Genomic DNA, 23,044 nt, shown 5'->3' on the forward strand with positions numbered 1-23,044 from the left:
TGTGTTAAACCCCATTAGTGGACTTTTAGTTCACTGAAAGTTGGCTATACTGTTCGTTAAAATCGACATAGAAGGGTTTTATCCAAATATAATACGGTATAGTATATGGCAGGCTCTAGCGATTCTAGACGGCGGTGGAGCAGTGGTCAGAGTGGAGTGGAGTTCTAGTTTTATGAACGGTTTAATCAGGTCTTATCCTAACTCAGTTTTTCCCCTGCAGCGCACTTTACTCACGCGCGTATGCACGCAGACCACTCCTCTTGCGTCCCGGTTAAGCCTCCTCTCTCATATCGATGCAAGGAGAGGAAACGCTCGTTTCATTTCATTCGTAAGTAGTCCTCCAGTAACCTCACCAAGAAGGACATCGACATTTTTCGTGGAGGACAGAGGACTTAACCCGTGCTTGCCTCGAAATTCGATGACGGAATCACCCAATGAGCGTAATCTATGAAACCCCAATCAGCCTCAGCCAGCCCGGTTCTTTTTGCGGTGTATGTGCACCTCGCCTAAACGGGATTGTAGCCTATGCGTAAGGAAGATTAGAATTGCATTATGAACTTGAACACTTTGATAAAAGTATGGGGATCAATGGCTGGGTGGTCATCTATCGGTTTACAATGATATAAAGCGCATTCCCGCAGCAGCTTGATCAATAGCCTATCATCTCCTGAAATCTGCTCTTAGAATAGGAATACAATTGTATGATTTGTTAACAGTCTAGCGTATATGGTCAGCATGTGGACGCTCATTTGTTCTGTCTTGAAAGAGACCCGTTCATTCCTTGCCACTGGAAGGCACACTGAAACCGCACCATGGTTCGATGCTCCTTGAATAGGCTACTCACCCCTGCATAGACCTGCTACAGAAGGCTACGGCCCGGTGTTGGAATTACAATTGGATTCAAAGAAATTCTGGAAAACAATCCAATGGACAATTACTCACATCTACAACGTAAGTGACAATTTTATTGTTAATACCGTAAAGCCTTGCCATCACTAGGAAACTGTTTAGTGAGCAATGACATAATTAATTAAATATTGTAGCTCACTCAATTGATCACAAATGTTACCATTTGATTAAAAAAATTGGAAGATGATGTACACATTTCACATATAGGCTAGCAGTGATCTGCATTCACCTCAGGTAGATGTGATTAATGCAAGTGAGGTAGTGTGTCTTAATTGAGAATGTTATGTTACAAACCAGCATAATTTCCTTTAGTTGGGACTCAAGTTTGATAAAGACTTGGTTGTAATTATATTAGAATTAACTATACCCATTATTAGTATTTCGTTAATCTACAGTATAGGTTACATCAGGCTTGCTACTTGTCCCTGATATTCATGATTGACATGATTGTGCCTCTGGTATCAGAGCTGTTCAAGGTGAACCCTGCTCATCTTAGAACAGGGTTTTTTGAACTTTTCTTGCCAAGGCAGGGACCCCCGCCCAGGCAGGGACCCCCGCCCAGGCAGGGACCCCCGCCCATGCAAACCTGTGTTGTCCTATCATCAGGTGAATTATAATTGCAAGTAGAAGTAAACCATCTCAAAATGAATAGATTTGGTATATTATTTTGACCTCCCCACAGTTCATTGGAAGAGGAAGTGAAAACTAACATAGCCTATTAGATATGAAGGTAAAGGTGTCTTGGCGGAGGAGGGAAAATGTTGCTGCTAAAAAGTACATTTTCTGCAATTCAAAAAATAATTCTCCATTGAGCTGAGAGAACATTTTGCAGATTTGAAGCTGATTTCCAGCAATTCTATGCATTTTGCCATGGTTAATGCTGTCTTCCTCTGCTCAAACGTTATAACATCAATGTGCATGGGTCCTGAATGCCCAGTTTTTGGAATTTTCGATTATCCCTGACTTTGTAGCTTTTATTTGATTGTTAGTTCTCAAATATGGTTTTGGTTGTTTAAGTTGTCACTGAAATGGCTTTTCCATCCCGAAAATGTTCTAGATTTTTTTTTTTAAAATGAAGCCATTTATCTATTTCACTAGAGATGGATGAACTGGAAGAGCTAGCATGCTAACTGCTCCTGTATACTTCCAGTCATTGTGCTAACGCTAGTTAGCATTGGCTCGTGAAACTACCTCTAATTTTCTTCATATGGGACACAGATACATAAAAATTGTATCCATGGTGGTATTCTGTTTTATATATGTATTCTATATATATATCCCCCAAAAAGGAAGCATATGGGTCTATTAGTTGTCCCATAGTACAATCCAATCTCAATCCAATCAACTGTTTCTTAAATTGATCAATTATTGAGAAGGTCACGAATTGCCTGCTGTTTTATGAGTGGCTTAATTAGGTCACTCAAACTGATAATGCATTGCCATGATGCAGGTTAGCTTGTGTCTAAATCCTGTTGCAACTTATGGGAATGTATCTGTTTAGAGGTCCAGTCAAGGATACAGCTTAATTTGCCATTGACAGCTTCCTTTTTGCATATGTTTGACTAAGGTGTTTAATTTTTCATTTGGTTCATATTTTTGCTGCTACTGGTTGAAAGCTGTCTTCCATTCTCATTAGTAAGCAGGTACTGTTCACATTTTGTGCCTTTGAAGGGAGCAGATGAAAGCTCAACCTGCCAGTTAATAGTCACTTCACTGTGGCAGAGAGGCAGCAGCTAACTGCTCCAGGCTGTACTGTTAAAGTTAGCTAGCCATTCAAAGTTGACAACATGTCTTTCCCGTTAAGAGTTGATTAACGCACCCGTGGATCAGTCTAATTAACATAATATAAAAATCCCCATAAAAATCAGGCTGTTTAAGCTAGAGATATCTCTCATGGGCTTCGTCTCAATTAACCGCATCCACCTATGTCGGCCATCCGCACTGTAGCGTCCGAACGGTTTGGCCTACAAACTATGGAAAGATGAGGCTCTCACGAACACAATGGTGTTCTCCGTGCCCCATGGGACTTTTCTGAAGTAGGTACAGCCGATGAGCCAACTTCTGTCTCTAGTGTCCGAACCGTTTTACAAACTAATATGACCCTATTATGGAAAGGGGGGGACTCTCACGAACGCGATGGTCGTTTCCAATTGGTTCTACAACCCCCACAAGTGTCATGGGACTCGTCTGAAGGTAACCCGGTACTGGAAGTAGTTTTGTGCCCCCCCCAAAAAGGAGTTAAATATCTGTTAAAAAAATATATATATTATTCCTGAGCTTTCTTATATCTCCTAGATATGGGACAGTCACTTCAAAACCTTAGTCAAACAATAAATCCTAAGGAATGTCTGTTTTTCCATTTATGAATGTGTTATTAAATGCGTTTCTATGGGTTATAGCAGTACAGGCCAAATTCAATGATTTATCAAATAATATTTGTATATATTTTTTACCTACAGGGTCCTGAAATTCTAACTCAAATAGCTAAATCATCCATGGTATGACCATCTTAAAACAATTCCATATGTTAGCTTAGTAGAACCCCCCTCCCCATCCCAAGTGCTTAGACTTTTAGGGGTTTTAATATATCTCAACCTTTAGTAATCACACATTTGCCACTTAAGTGCTCTTAAAACAACTGCAGTGGAAGCAGAAATAATCAAATTATCTTCAACTTGGTTAAGCCCCCGGCCATAACCCTATTTGTGGGTTTCATCAATTAACATAAATGCGTTTTATGTTTGTGTGTTAATGAATTGTACATTTGTAGAGTTGCTGTTAGTTTAACAACTGCTAATGACAAATCAATTACTATCTTTTCATATTTTACAAGTCTAAATATAGTTCTGAAGTTTAGAGGACTACCCTTTCCTGGAATTTAGATGTAGAATAAATAGTGCCAAGTGATGTAAATGTTAGCGACCCTTCCTGGATCTGTAAACACAGTGGACGAGGTGTTCTTTGGTGTGGCATTTGTCCATGGTCATGGGCAGCTGCTGTCTGTGCTTCCTTACATGCAGTATCTTATTCATAATATTTCACTGGTAAGTCCATCTCCCACACTGAAAATGTCAGCCATCACATTTTGCAAATAAATACAATATATTTCTACTAACAGTATTCTTCTCAGATATTTTACTTCACTCCTCCCCACCAGTCTGTGTATTCATTGCTGAAGCAAGATACCAGGGCAACAAATGCAACTCTGAAGTCAAAACTGAAGAGGAAATCAATATTACAGAGAGAATACAGTTACATGCTTGGACCTATTTTATCCTACAGTATCTATTCTCAGTTCCTCTTCACTTTCTACTTTATTTTTTACCTTGATAGATGCCAATAGGAGTCAGTTGTCAAAATTGGTATGGTATCTACACCGCAGTTGATTTTCTGTTCACTGATGGGAGCTTAAAGTGGAGAGTGGTTTGATTGTTAGTCATATGGGCAGGAGACTTTACACTCCCGGGCCTGCGGTGGGATTGCACGGAGGAGATTAGGTGTGGCGGCGATGGTGGTGTCTCCCATAAACACTGCCATGGGAATGGATCAGGCCTGACTGCAGCACAACATTTGGGAGTGACAGTGTAAGGGGAGTGATGTTTGTATGATGGGCCCTGGCGCTGGCAGGAGATTAATGGGGCCTCTCTTCAGTAGCAGAAAGAGAGAGGAGAGGAGCCAGGCAGGGCAGGCAGGCCTGATTCCCCTGGATCCCTGCCAGCCGCTGTGGGAGAGCCATGGGGCCTGTCGCCAAGGGCAGGGCAGCTCATCTACCATCTACCCATCCACCCGGCCCCTGTCTGGACAGCCGCCTCAACCACAACATATTACCAGAAAGTGTCACATAATATGTCCAAATCGGTGTGTGTTTGGCCACTCCCACTACCTCTTAAAGACACATTTCAGAATCTGCCAAATATGCTATTCCTTCTTAATTACCTTATGGTGTGTCTGCTTTGAGTTGCCAAGGGAACCCCACTGTTGGCTTGGAGACGAGGCATTGCAGAATCCAGGTCAAATCCTTATCTCCTATAACCCAATGTTGAGCTCATCAGATGCTCTCTGGAAATAAAGCTTCCTGTGTCTGGCTCTACCATGGAGGGGTATAACTATTGCATTGCAGTTATAACAGAGGACACAGCAATAAGCTTGCGCTAATATCTGTCCTTCTGATGATTTAAGTGTCACCATCAGGTACAAGATGAGGCATCTGTGTTATTATTATCCAGTTTTGATACGGTTGGGGTTTCTATTGCTAGTAGCATTTAATCATCTGTAGTTTGTCTTGTAACTAAGCAACGTAAGTTGCTGTAATATCTGTCTTTCTACTCGCAATATACAGATGTAGGATCTTAATTTGATCACTCTTTATTTGATGAGAACTTTTCTGCTTGGCAGGAAATGCAAACTTGTAGTGTATTCTAAGTTTAAAAAGGCTTCAGAAGTTTTTAATTTCTACTTTAAAATATCAGACTGTATTTGCCCTAACGTATAATGTATCAACCTCTACAAAAAATATCCACGAATTATAATCCATATAACAATTCACATGTCCTGTTGCTGCAGGATTATTTTCCTGCCGTAGCAAACTGGCTCAAAATAAGATCCTACACCTGTACAGCAGGCTGTGTTTTATTAGACATTTCAATGAAAAGATACTGATTGAGAGGGCAATATACTGTAATGACTTGAATAAATTGACTTCCTCATTTCCAACGTCAGAGTGTACACATTGAGGGGAATAGCTCATCTGTTTTAATTTATTACTGCCTGCCTGACAGTTGTTCACTTCATTGCATAAAATAATATGGAGGCATTTAGATATTAGTCACCAAGGGTGGTAAGTTTTACTGTCAGCAAGTCACAAAATGCTCTTCATGGGTTTACAAGCATTGGGCCATATTCTACCATTTAACTTCATTTATCCACTATAAACAACCCCTGTTAAAGCCTTCTAGGATATTGTTTCCTCCTGCTGAGTAGTTTTAAGGTGTGTTGAGTCTATTCTAATCTGTAAAACTCAATGGATAACTCAGAGTGGATAAGAAAAGAGAGCCAGCGATTACAATCTGTATCCCTTTGCCACCTGTGCTGAATGCAGAAGCACTGCATATTTCTCACAGCATAATCTCAATTAATTATCGAGTGCCTTTTCTTGCTTAAAGTGGTAAAGAGCTGTTGTGAGTGTGGTAAATATCCCTATCAGCCTGCATTGTGGATCAGGGTGCCAGTCGGCCATGTCTAATTGCATTCATTCATATGCAGTGTGTGGTAAGGAGAGCGGCAGAAAGAAAGAGAGAGAGACACCGTTGCCCTAGAGCACACAAAAAACTATACGGCCTAAACATCAGCACCGCAGGTAACTTCAACAAAGCTGTGAACGAACTGAGAGACAAGGCAAGAAGGGCCTTCTATACCATCAAAAGGAACATACAATTCGACATACCAATTAGGATCTGGCTAAAAATACTTGATTCACCAACCAAGAATTCACAAAATGGGACAAACACCAAATTGAGACTCTGCATGCAGAATTCTGCAAAAAATATCCTCCGTGTACAACGTAAAACACCAAATAATGCATGCAGGGCAGAATTAGACCGATACCCGCTAATTATCAAAATTCAGAAAAGAGCTGTTAAATTCTACAACCACCTAAAAGGAAGCGATTCCCAAACCTTCCATAACAAAGCCATCACCTACAGAGAGATAACCTGGAGAAGAGTTCCCTAAGCAAGCTGGTCCCGGGGCTCTGTTCACAAACAGACCTCATAGAGCCCCAGGACAGCAACACAATTAGACCCAACCAAATCATGAGAAACCAAAAAGATAATTACTTGACACATTGGAAAGAATTAACAAAAAAACTGAGCAAACTAGAATGCTAATTGGCCCTAAACAGAGAGTACACAGTGGCAGAATACCTGACCACTGTGACTGACCCAAACTTAAGGAAAGCTTTGTCTATGTACAGACTCAATGAGCATAGCCTTGCTATTGAGAAAGGCCGACATATGCAGACTTGGCTCTCAAGAGAAGACAGGCTATGTGCACACTGCCCACAAAAATGAGGTGGAAACTGAGCTGCACTTCCTAACCTCCTGCCATATCTATGACCATATTAGAGACATATTTCCCTCAGATTACACAGATCCACAAAGAATTTTAAAACAAACCCAATTTTGATGAACTCCGATATCTACTGGGTGAAATACCAGTGTGCCATCACAGCAGCAAGATTTGTGACCTGTTGCCACAAGAAAATGGCAACCAGTGAAGAAACAAACAGCATTGTAAATACAACCCATATTTAAGTTTATTTATTTTTCCTTTTGTACTTTAACTATTTGCACATCGTTACAACACTGTATATAGACCAAATATGACATTTTAAATGTCTTTATTTTTTTGGACCTTCTGTGAGTGTAATGTTTACTGTTAATTGTTATTGTTTATTTCACTTTTGTTTATTATCTATTTCACTTGCTTTGGCAATGTTAACATGTGTTTCCCATGCCAATAAAGTCCTTGAATTGAATTGAATTGAGAGAGAGGCAAACTGCTACATTGAGCAGTATTAAATGTTCTTTCTGTGTAAGGTCTCACCTCTCTATGATTATGTGGCACTGCATTTTCATTACCTGGACCTCGACCATAAAGAACAGTAGTGTAGAAAGAATGGACTAACCCTTTACATTATTTCTGGGATAAAAACAAACAGATCACTTTTCCCCCTCAGGCTTGAAAACAAGAAACCATCTGATGTCTGATGTTTTGTGACAACCTAGCCTATTACTCCTAATAATTATAGCACCATGAAGCAACATGGACTGTATCACTTGAGGAATTTCCTTTTGCCCATTCTCCTTTCCAATAATTCTCAACTATTGATCCACTATATGAAGTGCAAAATTAGAAAGGGTAGGCTTTGGCTGGCTTGTATAGCCATGGGTTCATCCTGGCTCTGTGCCTTATTCTGCCTGTCTGAAAGGACAGTTGTTTTTGTATGAATCTACTGGCTTTTTTCTTCTAGTATGAGTTCCCACATTAGCGAGTAAAAGTATTCCTGCCTTTTGGGTTCCATTATCTCAACTATAGAAATTACGGAAATTGACTGGAGAAGACGAGTAATAAAAACTCATCTTTCTGCACGTTTTTATATTCTGAATCTGAAGGGCCACTGATATCCTAGGAAGACCCATAACAACTTGTTAAGCTGACAAAGTCTGAAGTTGCATTTTAAGAATCATCCAATTTGATCAATGCACATCTTGTCTTGTCGTCAAATTAGACCTGACCTCTTTATTCTGTAAGTCTGGCCAAGCAAGACTAATGTACAGTATGCTGTACATTTATGCTGAATGTATAGAGAGTGGCTAACCATGTGCTAACAGGCAGCTGACAAAAGTGTGTAGTCTGAGTGGACAGACAGGGCAAGCAGCAGTCAGCTTTGATTTGTGTCTCAGCAGGGCTGCCATTGGCCAGGCTTGGCTAGAGGGAAAAGGCGAGATGAGGATGGCAGATAATAGCCTCTGAGGTAGATCTCAGGACAACAACACAACTCCTAGTCAATCATTATATTATGTCTACTCGTCATGTGCCTGAAGACCCAAACAGATGTGTAATTTTATAAAGCTGCAGTCAACTGATACTATTGAGTTCACTATGTGTTTGAACCCTACATGAATGCTTGCTGTAGTAGGGAAGGCTGTACTGTACTCAAATGAACCTGTACACTACCTTGTTGTACCTAAAGTGAATGCTATCTCCTTTTGCTCTCCCGAAGGTGTAGTGAGACTGTGCTCCTGAGAATCAATTGGGGTAGAGTTAGCCAGCTAGCTTGAGTTTCTGGCTCATGTTAACTTATTTTGAAGAACTCATTCCAATACTGCATTTAAAAACCAATTCTGTTCTAAATCGGCCAATTTTAGATAGACAGAGACCTAATTTCATTTCATTCCTGCTGATATAGGTTCATAGAAAATTACCTGCACGTGTCAGAAAAGGAATGAGCTAATGCATTAATTGTCAGAGATCACAATTGAAACACGTCCCATTCTGCATGTTTCATTAACCTTTATTACCAGCTGTTCACTCTTTTTTTCAAAGTAAAGAATAGGTATGATGAGCTGAACACCATTATCTTGGATAAAAGCCCATTTGTGTTTGAGCCGAAAATGTGGTCGGAGGCTCTGTATGGAGGGTGTGACGCAATTGCGGAGCCTCCGGAGACATGCTGAGGCCAAATTGAGCTCTGTACCGCATCGCTGTGTGCCTCCCAAATCTTGTAACAATGCGGAGGGCTCCTTATAGCTCCGCATTGACATGATTGGTTGACGGTAGGTGGGTGCGGGAGGTCCTGCATAAACACAAACTCAATTCCCTGACAATTTCCTTCACAACAGCTCTGCTCAACAGCTCTGCTCTGCTCCACGAAGCGCAGGATGTATGTATGAAGGCCCTGATTTCTGCAGAGGCCGTATCATCGTAAATGCTGCACTTCCATTGCAGACCTCTGATTTACCATACAACTCCTTTTACACTCTGTACAAACCATAACTTAGCATGATTTTCATGGCTTCTTTGTCGTTTTGATGGGGTATGTTTGTTATTAAATATCTGATCCTCTTGTCCCATGTAGCTCAGTTGGTAGAGCACGGCACTTGCAACACCAGGGTTGTGTGTTCGATTCCCACGAGGGACCAGTATAAAAGTATGAAAATATATGCACTCACTACAGTAAGTTGCTCTGGATAAGAGCATCTGCTAAATTGAAAAGATTTAATAAAAATAAATTAATGTGGGATAAAAATACATTATTTGACCTTGTTGGCTAAACATCAGCCTGTCATATTTATTGAAAAGGTGCTTCATTATATAGCACTAATACAAACTCTTGCATGCAGACATACTTGGATGATTCACCTATTCTCTTAATATGCTGTTAATAGCTTGGATTTAGGAACTGTTGCTTCTGTAAGCTGGATGTAGAATGTTTGGAGGGTATTAAGCATCTACTGATATTATTTCTGTTTGTCACTATGTCCAGTATCTCCCAATGGTTGTAAAAATGCCGGTTTACTCTTTCTTACATGGGCATTTCATTTTTTATATCACTAAAAAAATTTACATCAAGAATATCTACCTTTTGAATCCCGTGTCATTAAGTGCACATCAAGTTTAATGTTTTTATTGTCACGTGCACAAGTACAGTGAAATGTCATTTTTGCTTGCTCTTTCCCAACAATGCAGTAATCAGTAGAGGAAATGTGAGTAGGCATCAGGATATATGATAAACAGAGTAGCAGCAGCATGCAGTGCATTCGGGAAAGTGTTCCGACCCCTTCCCTTATTCTAAAATTGATTAAATTGTTTGTTTTTTCTCATCAATCTACACACAATACCCCATAATGACAAAAAGTCAAGGGGTCTGAATACATTCCGAATGGACTGTATGTGAGTGTTTGCATGCGTGTGTTAGTATGAATGTATGGGTGTTATCTACAGTACCAGTCAAAAGTTTGGACGCACCTACTCATTCCAGGGGTTTTCTTGATTTTTTCCAACTATTTTCTACATTGTCCACATACTTATGGTCATCACCCTCAGTGAGGTGAGAGAGAAAACGAAGCAGAATATATTCTCCTTTTTCCTCCTTTTTCTCAGTGCTATTATTCTACAATGTAGAAAATAGTAAAAATAAAGAACAACCCTTGAATGAGTAGGTGTGTCCAAACTTTTGACTGGTACTGTATATATTCTTCTCCTTTTTCTCTCTCGCCTCACTGCAGGTGTGAGGGTGACACACAGCAATGTGGATTTATTCAGTAGTACGTGAAAAGCCATCATGGTTGGGGTCTTTATAGCAAAGCTGTACTTCTACAAGTATGAAAATTGTATACATAGCCACGGTTGTTGTCAAGGAGGAAGTGAGGACTTCAATAGAAAGTAGAGGTTGATTCAACCTACATTCTGTCAAGTGCATGAATATACCACATACATTAGGAGTATGACTCTAGCTACTACATGTCATTTGCATTGCTTGCTGTTTGGGGTTTTAGGCTGGGTTTCTGTACAGCACTTTGACATCGGCTGATGTAAAAAGGGCTTTATAAATACATTTCATTGATTTGATAAGATGCAACTGTGATGCAATATAATTTCCACATGAATCATGGCTGATGGCCTTCAACAATGAGCTCTGGGGTTGTAATAACCTCACATGTTTCTGGTTAGTGGTTCTACGGCTGGTTGATGGGTGTTGTGGGTGGCATTAGTGGTCCATAGAGAGGGAGGATCTGTGAAGAATGCTGACCGGACGGTTCAATTCAGAGAACGCTTTACATTGCTGCTGTGTAATTCCACTATTCTCCCAGATTACAGGGCACCTTAAACCATCCTTGCCCTCTCTCTGCAGGGCCCTATCAGGATGGAGATGTCATGCTCTGCTCAGGCCTGAGGGAATGGCACAACACTCTGTAATAACACTTTTGAGATGAAAAGGAAGAGAAATACACTGCTTCAGAGCACTAGCAGGATTTGAACACAGATTTGGCTCATTCGTCCAATCAGTCACTGTCATCTCTTTTTGTAGTAACAATAACAAATAGTGACCTTTTCACATTGTAAGATTTGTCTAATGTTTTGAGTTGGGCCTAATTCCCCAGTGCTCAAATGAGATATTAGATAGGGTGGATTACTTCATAATACCCCATTTAATCAGCGCTATATGAAGAAAAAGAATGGAGGAATCAAAGATACGGTATTGGACAAGTTTTACAAGGTTTCCTATAACTTTCCAGAGATTGTTCTCCCTGGTCACTCCTTCCAGCTCTCAGAACAACTCACAGTTCTGAATTTAGACCGAGTTCATAGAGCTTTGATTCACTTAAACTGCAGGTATCAGTATATCGAAAGCGGTCCTTTTCTGCTGAGGAAGCATGTTCTGTTTTAGATGTGCTTGTATGATGACGCGACGGTAACCGCTATTGAATGGAGCTCATTCCATTGACCTGTCATTACACCTGATTCTCCCATTGGATTTCATTTTTTAAATGATGTTATTTGAGAAGTGCAGCACTTGAGTCCATACTGCTGCTATAAACAGTGGAGATACTGTACAGTGACTCCAAAAGTATTGGGACAGTGACAAATGCTGTTGTTTTGGCTCTGTACTCCCGCACTTTGGATTTGAAATTATAGAGTGACTATGAGGTTAAAGTCTAGACTGTCGAGTGAACCATTTAGAAATTACAGCACTTTTTGTACATAGTCCATTTTAGGGGACCAAAACTATTGGGACAAATTCACTTATACGTGTATTAAAGTAGTAAAAAGTTAAATATTTGGTCCCATATTCATAGCACGCAATGACTACATCAAGTTTGTGACTACAAATTTGTTGGTTGCATTTGCTGTACTTGTTGGTTGTGTTTCAGATTATTTTGTGCCCAATAGAAACCTGTTGGGCAGAAAATATGGTCATAACACTATCATGACATATATTTAGACCTGTTGTGACATATATTTAGTTATTTTATGGCTGGTTATGACACCTACAGTTGAAGTCGGAAGTTTACATACACCTTAGCCAAATACATTTAAACTCAGTTTTTCACAATTCCTGACATTTAATCCTAGTAAAAATTCCCTGTTTTAGGTCAGTTAGGATCCCCACTTCATTTTAAGAATGTGAAATGTCAGAATGATAGTAGAGTGATTTATTTCAGCTTTTATTTCTTTCATCACATTCCCAGTGGGTCAGAAGTTTCCACAAGCGTCCCACAATAAGTTGGGTGAATTTTGGCCCATTCCTCCTGACAGAGCTGGTGTAACTGAGTCAGGTTTGTAGGCCTCCTTGCTCGCACATGCTTTTTCAGTTCTGCCCACAAATTTTCTATCGGATTGAGGTCAGGGCTTTGTGATGGCCACTCCAATACCTTGACTGACTTTGTTGTCCTTAAGCCATTTTGCCACAACTTTGTAAGTATGCTTGGGGTCATTGTCCATTTGGAGACCCATTTGCGACCAAGATTTAACTTCCTGACTGATGTCTTGAGATGTTGCTTCAATATATCTACATAATTTTCCTCCTTCATGATGCCATCTATTTTGTGAAGTGCACCAGTCTCTCCTGCAGCAAAGCACCCCCACAACATGATGCTGCCACCCCCGTGCTTCACGGTTGGGATGGTGTTCTTCGGCTTGCAAGCCTCCCCCTTTCTCCTCCAAACATCATGATGGTCATTATGGCCAAAAAGTTATATTTTTGTTTCATCAGACCAGAGGACATTTCTCCAAGAAGTACGATCTTTGTCCCCATGTGCAGTTGCAAACCGTGGTCTTGCTTTTTTTATGGCGGTTTTGGAGCAGTGGCTTCTTCCTTGCTGAGCGGCCTTTCAGGTTATGTCGATATAGGACTTGTTTTACTGTGGATATAGATACTTTTGTACCTATTTCCTCCAGCATCTTCACAAGGTCCTTTGCTGTTGTTCTGGGATTGATTTGCACTTCTGGAATTTTCCAAGCTGTTTAAAGGCACAGTCAATTTAGTGTATGTGAACTTCTGACCCACTGGAATTGTTATACAGTGAATTATAAGTGAAATAATCTGTCTGTAAACAGTTGTAGGAAAAATTACTTGTCATGCACAAAGTAGATGTCCTAACCGACTTGCCAAAACTATAGTTTGTTAACAAGAAATTTGTGGAGTGGTTGAAAATGAGTTTTAATGACTCCAGCCTAAGTGTATGTAAACTTCCCACTTCAACTGTACATAAGGGTCTAAAAACTCACAGAATCTACCTTGCCCGTGACGTGTTATGTGTGTTGCACAGTCTTCCAGTAATGTTGAAATAAATAATACTATTTTGATATCTTAGGGTTGTGTGATCGGTTCCACCAACAGCGTTGATTGGGACCAATGCAATCAGCATAACAGGGAAGGGGAGGGGATAAACCATATTACCCAACAAACAAAAGAATGTCACGTTATTATGATGTCCCGTTCTAAGTGTTGCCCGCTGGGTGAGCACCAATGAAAGTCATCATAGTCATTCTGTGAATGAAGATGTGCATTGTTTGCATCTTCTGTAAAGCAGTCTTATCTATCTTTGTATCAGTCTTTGCATTTAGCTTCATACCATTATATTGCACTGCATAGAATTCTGAAGTAGGTTAAAGTAAAATCTGAGATAAATAATATATGTTATAAATTCTTGCATGGCCTGCTGCTAATCATAATAGTTTCATGAAATATAGTAAAGGATTTTTCATTCTCAGTGCTTAACCTTGTCAAGTTTTGGCGAACACATAATGTAGAATTTACTGTAGCTTTTATAGTATCAAGGACAGGGGTTCATGAATTGCTCGTTTTGGTTTTCTAAAATCCTATTCTTTGCACATTGTTGCTGTCAGAGTGATTTCAGGCCAGTCCATTGGGTAGCACCTAAGGTAGAGCGAGCTTTTATTTTGTGATGGAATTTTGGCAATGGTTTCACTTGACATCGGAGAGCCCTGCGACTGCTTTGTATTGTTTTAGTCAGTTCCTAGTTTTTGTCCTCCTGTACCAGTTTAGACATCATGTTTTTGTTGCAAATATTGTTATAAGAAATCAAAGCATACTGGATTGGGTCTGTTTTCTTCTTCTTTAATCCTTTCCCAGAGTTCTGAATGGTATGGCCCGCTGCGTCACCACTGGAATCCCAATTAGACAATGCAGGTTGATTATTTACCAATGCCTCGTTCCCCAGCCTGCTTTCTAATGCACACTGTTGACCAGCCTTTCCTCTCTTTCAGTTCACTCACGTCAACATCAAATCACTATTTTCTGATGAAAAACAAAAAATAAAACATTAGCTTTTCTCCAGCTTATTAGAAATATTTTCATCATTCGTCCTGTTGGGTGTGGTGATGTAAGGACAGTAATTTAGCAGAAGCTCTCCTCTGTCAGTCCCAAATCATGGAGGTGTCAGTGGAGAACTTCACTGATTAAGTGTAACAGGATTTTGATCCCCGGAATCAGTTTTGTAGATCACCAGTCACTCTCAGGGTGAAGCTCATGCGAGGAGGAGAAGAAGAGAGCTGGATGCTCTCCAACAGAGCCATTTTTAAACTTGCTTTGGATTATCTCTGAAAGTGGTTCTAGGCCACTCAGGAGAATGAAGTATCATGTGAGAGCCTGCATGCTCAGGCAGCATATCTATTACATTAGCTATGCACTGGAAAGTCGTCGATAAACAACATTGTTCCTTTAATTATTTCTAAGTGGGGCTTTTAAGTTTTTGTTTTGATGTTTATAAAGGCCCTGTATTAATTATTTCCTCTTAACTGCTGCTGGGCAGCAACTAAGTCCAAGTGTATCAGTGTTGTTTGTTGCAGCCATCTATAACACCGGCGGAGATCACTGTAGTGGTAAAACAGATTTACAAAGCCTTGTTGATGATATGTTCCGAAGCCACAAGCACTAGTTACTGTTGTGCTGCTTATCAGGCCTGGGCCACTCTGTGGTACAGAGACAGTCTGGTGTCAGGCCCCTTGTTGTCTAACATGGACCTGATTACTGCTGCCTCAATGAGATTGCAGGCTGTTTCAGCTACCTCCAAGCAACTTTCATGTCTCCTCACAACACACACACACACACACACACACACACACACACACACACACACACACACACACACACACACACACACACACACACACACACACACACACACACACACACACACACACACACACACACACACACACACACACACACACACAGTTCCCCTCTCAGGCAGATTGGGATGTGAAGTGGGACAGGCTTACTGTACAGTGCATTTGGAAAGTATTCAGACCCTTTGACTTTTTCCACATTTTGTTACGTTACAGCCTTATTCTAAAATTGATTCAATTCATTGTTTTCCTCATTAACTACACACAATACCCCCTAATTGCAAAGTGAAAACAGGTCAAATAAATTATCAAAATACTGAAATACCTTATTTACATAAGTATTCAGACCCTTTGCTATGAGACACGAAATTGAGCTCAGGTGCATCCTGTTTCCATTGATCAACCTGACAGAGCTTGAGAGGATCTGCAGAGAAGAATGGGAGAAACTCCCCAAATTCAGGTTTGCCAAGCTTGTAGCGTTATACCCAAGAAGACTCGAGGCTGTAATAGCTGCCAAAGGTGCTTCAACAAAGTACTGAGTAAGGGGTCTGAATACTTATGTAAATGTGTGATATTTCAGTTTTTCATTTGTAATAAATGTGCAAAAATTTCGAAAAACAGGTTTTTGCTTTGTCGTCATAGGCTATTGTGTGTAGATTGATCTGGAAAAGAAACGATTTAATCAATTTTAGAATAGGACTAACGTAACAAAATGTGGAAGAAGTCAAGGGGTCTGACCCCTTTCTGAATGCACTGTATGTACGATCTGTGATGAGGCGAAATATCTCCTTTTCTCTCCTCTCTGCATTTACTGAGACGAGGTTTGATGAAGAACACGGCTTAATTGTTATTTCATATTTAAAGTGGTAGTTTAGCACAGTTAAATGCTTCATGTGCTGATGCTAAATGCTTTATTAGCCCCCAAATTGATGTTGTGTGTTGGAAAAGGTGCTTGAGGTTGGCCAAAGTACATAATGGTGTATATCGAGAGGGGGAGGTGGTAAAATGTGTTGCGAGCAGGAGTGAAAGGAAAAATCTGTACTGTAGGTTATCGGGGTTGTGTGTAGCTCATAAATGAGCACATGAGATGGAGATGGAGAGCCTTGCAGAGAAATTGCCTGGCACAGACTACAAAGAAATTAAATTGGTGCTAGCAAAGGCAAGGGGAGTCTTTCCCAGAATAATGCATCAATGGAGAAATTCTGAAATGCAGCAGTTATGTGTGAGAGTGAAATGTGTTCTGTATGGGAAGGTCACTTGTTCCCCAGGACTCATTAAAGTTGGGCCTTAATGGGATGAGTGTAATAATGGATGCAGAGGATGGTCTAATATGTGTAGGCTAGAGGCAGTGCTTAATTTGTAAATTGGGAGGTGCCGGAACAAAAAGTGAGTTCAATAGAGAGGTGACCTGGGGGGCTCTGAGGTACTGGAACGCATGAAAAATAATCACCTTTTATAATAAATAAAGCTTCGCATGAATTATCATCGCTTTTGCTTAGTGGAATAGAGCCGTAGTGTAGAAGTGGTTGCAGAAGTTGCACACATGGGGATTTTTGGGGGGTTTTAGCCTAGGGTCCAGGAAAAATGCATGCAATTCTACATAATTTTACATGACTGAATATTTTTTTATACCGCACAAATGATCGAAATGACAGGCTATTTTGGCACTGACAAACTGAGATCAGTTAAAACAACCTCGTCTTGAATCCACCAATAGCCTAGGCCTAGGTTTGTGGAGACATATACAATATGAGGAGGAAATTATAGTCCTAAAAAAGCTTTCCAGTTTCACTGAATAAACTCAATGATGTGCCGCTCACTCAGCAGGGCTGGCTGATGCGCTCAAGTGCCAAAAGCCTATCTCTCTTTTGTTTTACTTTGTAAACCAATGCTGTTTGCTCAATAGGCCTATTTGGAAGTTGATAAAATATTTTGGTAGCTTACAGACATATTTTCCTGCGATTTGTATTTGAAATATTGCAAAAGGCCTGTTTTGGCTGCATGCTGTTCACTGACAGATTTGCCGCTCATACCTGACTGTATTCCTTGTGATTGGGCTACACACAATCCACAGCTATGCATTTAAAAAAAAAAAAAAGCTATTGATCCTCTGTGGCAAAATTATAGGTCTACTCCTGGTGTAGTATTCTGAATTACTGTGCATTCGGAAAGTATTTAGACCCCTTGACTGTTTCCACATTTTGTTACATTACAGCCTTACTCTAAAATTGATGAGAAATATATATTTTTTTATCCATCTACACACAATACCCCAAAATGCCAAAGCAAAAACACATTTATTTTACATTTTTCCAAATGTAATAAAGATGAAATATCACATTTACATAAGTATTCAAACCTTTTCTCAGTACTTTGTTGAAGCACCTTTGGCAGCGATTACAGCCTCGAGTCTTCTTGTGTATGACGCTACAAGCTTGGCACACCTGTATTTGGGGAGTTTCTCCCATTCTTCTCTTCGGATCCTTTCAAGTCAGGTTGGATGGGGAGTGTCACTGCAGAATGAGTCATTAGGATGTCACGAAATGGTCGCCTAAAGTCTTCAGGACGTTGTGTCATGTTCCCCTGGAGGTTTTGTCTAGTTCCTGGTTTGTTCTGGGGATGACCCCGGGGACATTTTAGGACATACTTGGAAAGTTGTCATGGTCCCCTGAACGTTCTTGGGACGCTGGGTCATGGTCATGTGGAGGTTTTTGTCTACTTCTCGGTTTGTCCCGGGGACAAAGTATTATGCCAAGGGTATGTGCGCACCCTAGTTTCATTACACATCACCCCTTGTTACTGTTGCCAAGCCCATCAAGGCCCTGATTGGTGAGCCACTGTTCCAGTAACAGCTCTTTGTCTTTTGACAATGCCCAAATCAAGTCAAATCAAAGTTTATTTGTCACGTGCGCCGAATACAACAGGTGTAGACCTTACAGTGAAATGCTTACTTACAGGCTCTAACCAATACTGCAAAAAAAAGGTTGTGTGTGTGTGTGTGTGTGTGTGTGTGTGTGTGTGTGTGTGTGTGTGTGTGTGTGTGTGTGTGTGTGTGTGTGTGTGTGTGTGTGTGTGTGTGTAAGTAAAGAAATAAAACAACAGTAAAAATACATTTTGAAAATAACAGTAGCAAGGCTATATACAGACACCGGTTAGTCAGGCTTATTGAGGTAGTATGTACATGTGGGTATGGTTAAAGTGACTATGCATATATGATGAACAGAGAGTAGCAGTAGCGTAAAAAGAGGGGTTGGCGGGTGGTGGGACACAATGCAGATAGCCCGGTTAGCCAATGTGCGGGAGCACTGGTTGGTCGGGCCAATTGAGGTAGTATGTACATGGATGTATAGTTAAAGTGACTATGCATATATGATAAACAGAGAGTAGCATGCTTTTATCATGCAGTGTTTTCAACGTATATATTTCACATACATGATTACATTGTGTATGTTTATTCATACAGTAATTATTATTTAATGTCCTCACAACCTCAACAGCATTCTGATCTTCCTGCTACGCCAGCATGTATCTATCAATGATTGATTTCACCTGTAGGCCTATTCCTACACTTTGCACTTCAAAGTAAATCTCAGCTCTTTTAAAAATACACTTAAGAAAAAATATTATTTTAATCAAAGTGATTCAGTAACATTAAAATAGAATATGCCCCACCAACATTAGAAAACTATACTCAAAACCCAAACTTAAATAGCTAAAATAAGTCAATTAAATCACTGACAGAATAGTCAGATTAACTGATAATGAGATGTATTAAAGGTAATGAATGGGGACTAAAATTCTACAGTCTTTGTGGTGCAGCAGAAAGGTCAGCACACTCCAGAGGTGGTGTCATATTGATAATATCAAATATAGCTGAATAGTGTACCTCTTAACTTAAAACCCCCATACCATTTGCATTACTTTACTTATAATGGTGTGAGACACCTGCTACCATCACGTGACAAAAACATCCAGGGGAGCATTACACAATGTCCCAAGAACGTCCTAAAAACGACTTTGGGGTCGTCCCCGGGACAAACCGGGAGCTAGACAAAACCTCAAGGGGAGCATGACACAACGTCTCAAGAACATGCTAAAATCTCCTCAGGGACGTCCCTGGGACCAACTGGGAACTAGAGAAATCTTCCAGGGGACCATGACCAATGTCCAAATATCGTCCTAAATACATCCCCGGAACAAACCGGGAGCTAGACACAACCTCAATGGGACCATGACACAACATCCCATGAAAGTCTTAAAAAACGTCCTCGGGAAATCCCTGCAACAAATTGTGAACTAGACAAAACCTCCAGGGGACCATGACTCAATATCCCAAGAATGTCCTAAAACGTCCTCGGGAAATCCCTGCAACAAATTGTGAACTAGACAAAACTTCCAGGGGACCATGACACAACATCCCAAGAATGTCCCCGGGACAAAACGGGAACTAGACAAAACTTCCAGTAGACCACGACCAATGTCCTAAAAATGATCCCGGGACAAACCAGGAACTAGAAAAAACCTCCAGGGGACCATGACACAATGTCTCAAGAACATGCTAAAAACGTCCTCCAGGACATTCTTGGGACCAACCGGGAACAAAAAAAACATCCTGGGGACCATGACACAACTACCCAAGAAACTCAGAAAACCTCCCCGGGGACTAGAAAAAGGTCCCCTAGAGAACGTTCCCTTGTGACCATCACACAACGTCCTAAGGACTAGTAAAATGTCAGTCCTGAGAACGTCCTAAAAAGGTCTTAAAGTCCTGACATGGTCCTCCATGACATCCTGGGAACTTACAGGGAACTACAGTACACAAATGTCCCCCGAAGAGTGGTAGTAGCATGGCAATTGAAATGCCAGGGTTATGGGTTTGATTCCCGTGACCACCCATAGGTCAAATGTATGACTGTTAAGTCTCTTTGGATAAAAGCGTCTGCTAAATGGCATATTTATTATTATAGAAAGTTCCCTTTGGATCATCACGCGACATCCTAAGGACTAGTAAAATGAAAGTCCTGAGAACGTCCTGTCTTCAGTGATGTCCTGCTAACTTACAGGGAACTACATAAAGGTCTCCCAGAGAATGTTCCCTGGGATCATCACGCGACATCCTAAGGACTAGTAAAATGAAAGTCCTGAGAACGTCCTGTCTTCAGTGATGTCCTGCTAACTTACAGGGAACTACATAAAGGTCTCCCAGAGAATGTTCCCTGGGATCATCACGCAAAGTCCTAAGGACTAGTAAAATGAAAGTCCTCAAATAGTTCTCAGCTACGTCCTGGGAAAGTACAGGGATCTAGACAAAGGTCCCGCAGCAAACATTCCCTTGGGACCATCACGCAACTTTCTTAGAACGTTCTCAGAATGTCAGTGGGATATGCTGTGGGGATATTTTTTTTTATGTTAGTTCGTTAGCTAGTTAACTACTATCTGTGAACTAATGTTTTCCCTGTATGTGCTTAATTTTTTTTTCAGAATGAGAGAATTAGGTGAAAATGAGGCGTTGCTTGTTAAAACAAGTGTAGCTGTAGCTGGGCCTGGTTTAAGCTGGATGCCACTATAGAGGTGAAAGGAACACCACTCACTTTCCCTCTTTCTCACTTTGTCAAGACAGTGGATATAAAGGGGTATGCCAGGTGTACTCTCTGCCTGAAAGAGATCAGTTAAAGAAACTGACAACCAGCAGCTCTGATTTTGAAAAGCACCAATAGAAGGAATGGTATGATTCACCAGCTTGTGATCTCAAATTAAATGTTATTTGTCACATGCGCCTAATACCACGGGTGTAGACCTTACAGTGTTTTAATTATGCCAACAAAGGGTATCATACTTTGCCGGGCACATTATAGAACAGATGTCCACAGGCAAAAAGTGTACAATGTAATAATGTGTAGTGTAGACCAAAGATATTGTTTTTGTTGTGTTGAACTTGACAGTAACACGTGTGTGTGTGTGTGTGTGTGTGTGTGTGTGTGTGTGTGTGTGTGTGTGTGTGTGTGTGTGTGTGTGTTGGGGATTAAAACATGTTTTACTCAGTGGACATTATTTTTGCACACATGTAGCCTTGTGCACTTGATCAATGTCTATAGTGACCACTATAATAGAGCAAAAATAGAATGTCTGTCTGTTTCATTCTATTTATACTTCCCAAGTGCAATATTTAGATGTGTGTATGTGTGTGTGGTCACAAGCGTTCTATTATAAAGGCTGTCATGGCTAGCTGCAATATTAGTGTATTGTTTTTTTCTCAAGACTTGAGTGTCATTTGCAGTAAAGTCTAGGCAACAAATAACATTGGATTGCTTTCTTTACATTTTTAAGTTGGGTTAGGTTCACATTAACCATTTTTATTTTACACACAGATTGATCATGTAGATTATATTATTTGTGGTTTAATTAGTTAAAACCTACATTTCTCCCTAGCAGGGATTTTTTTGCAAGTTTCAGTGTAAAAAAAAAAGTGTCACCTTTTAGGCCCTCACCAGTTTGCATCCTTGATTTTAAAAGAAAAAGTATCTTTTTTTTTTTATATATAAATTTGCAAACATAAAAAAAAAATGTTTTTGCTTCGTCATTATCGGGTATTGTGTGTAGATTGATTTTAGAATAAGTCTAATGTTACACAATGTAGAAAAAGGCAAGGGGTCTGAATACTTTCCGAATGCACTGTATAGACAATATGTCCTTGGATTTTCTATGATCTTCTATGTAGAAGAACCCCTTACCTTCTAACAACTATTGTGTAGCTTATGATAGAGCAATCGACTATTATGTAGATTGTCATAGAGCAAAACTTGTTACATGTGTGTGTTTGTGAGTCTCAACTTTTCATAGATAGCTTTTAATGGGTTGTCGATCAAACCATTCGGTCTCTACAGATGTTTTTTGTAAAAAGACCCGGGCCCCTTTGGGATCCACCCATGTCTCACAAACACCGTTCTAGCTCAGCCCCTGTTAATCACACAGACTAATGGTTGGTACCAACGGATGAAGAAGAAATAGACTAATCTAGATGTCTGTATGTTTAAAAGGGGTTATTACTTTGGGGAATCATTTATTCCTGCCCAGAGACCGTGGACAGGGTGTCTGGCTTCAGAATGCAGATCAGCTTTAGATAGTGGTTCATGGGCCAAGGCTAGGGTCATACAGAGGCGTACGTGCTGCAGAAATATCAGGCAAAACAAGAAGACAAATTGCAGTGAAATGGGTCGTTACCAGTATCTGCAAGGACATTGGCTAAGGAAACATATTCAGGTACATCAAGGCTTGTTCACTTGCAGATGTTACATTTGAATACATTCTTGTCATATGAATCGTTTTTGGCAATTAATTGTGCCCTGTAGCTTAGTAGAGCATGGCACTTACAACACCAGGGTTATTGGTTTGATTCCCACAGGGGACCGGTACGAAAATGTATGCACTCACTCCTAGATAAGAGTGTCTGATAAATGACTTAAATGTAATGCTCAGTGTT

The 23,044-nt window shown here is 40.3% G+C and overlaps 1 protein-coding gene across 3 annotated transcripts in view; it reads left to right on the forward strand.

Annotated features, from left to right (window-relative positions):
- The first annotated feature begins 250 nt into the window (after window positions 1-250).
- Window positions 251-23,044, forward strand: part of LOC106584340 (leucine-rich repeat-containing protein 7) — a 118,528-nt gene continuing 95,734 nt past the window's right edge. For all 3 annotated transcript variants that reach the window (XM_082968032.1, XM_045706219.2, XM_045706224.2), the window contains exon 1: window positions 251-951. In XM_082968032.1, coding sequence (XP_082824158.1) covers window positions 927-951 — 25 coding nt within the window. In that variant the 5' untranslated portion in view covers window positions 251-926. The remainder of the gene's footprint in view (window positions 952-23,044) is intronic.

This window comes from Salmo salar, chromosome 23, assembly GCF_965601325.2.
Source record: "Salmo salar chromosome 23, fSalSal1, whole genome shotgun sequence".
Classification (NCBI taxonomy): domain Eukaryota; kingdom Metazoa; phylum Chordata; class Actinopteri; order Salmoniformes; family Salmonidae; genus Salmo; species Salmo salar.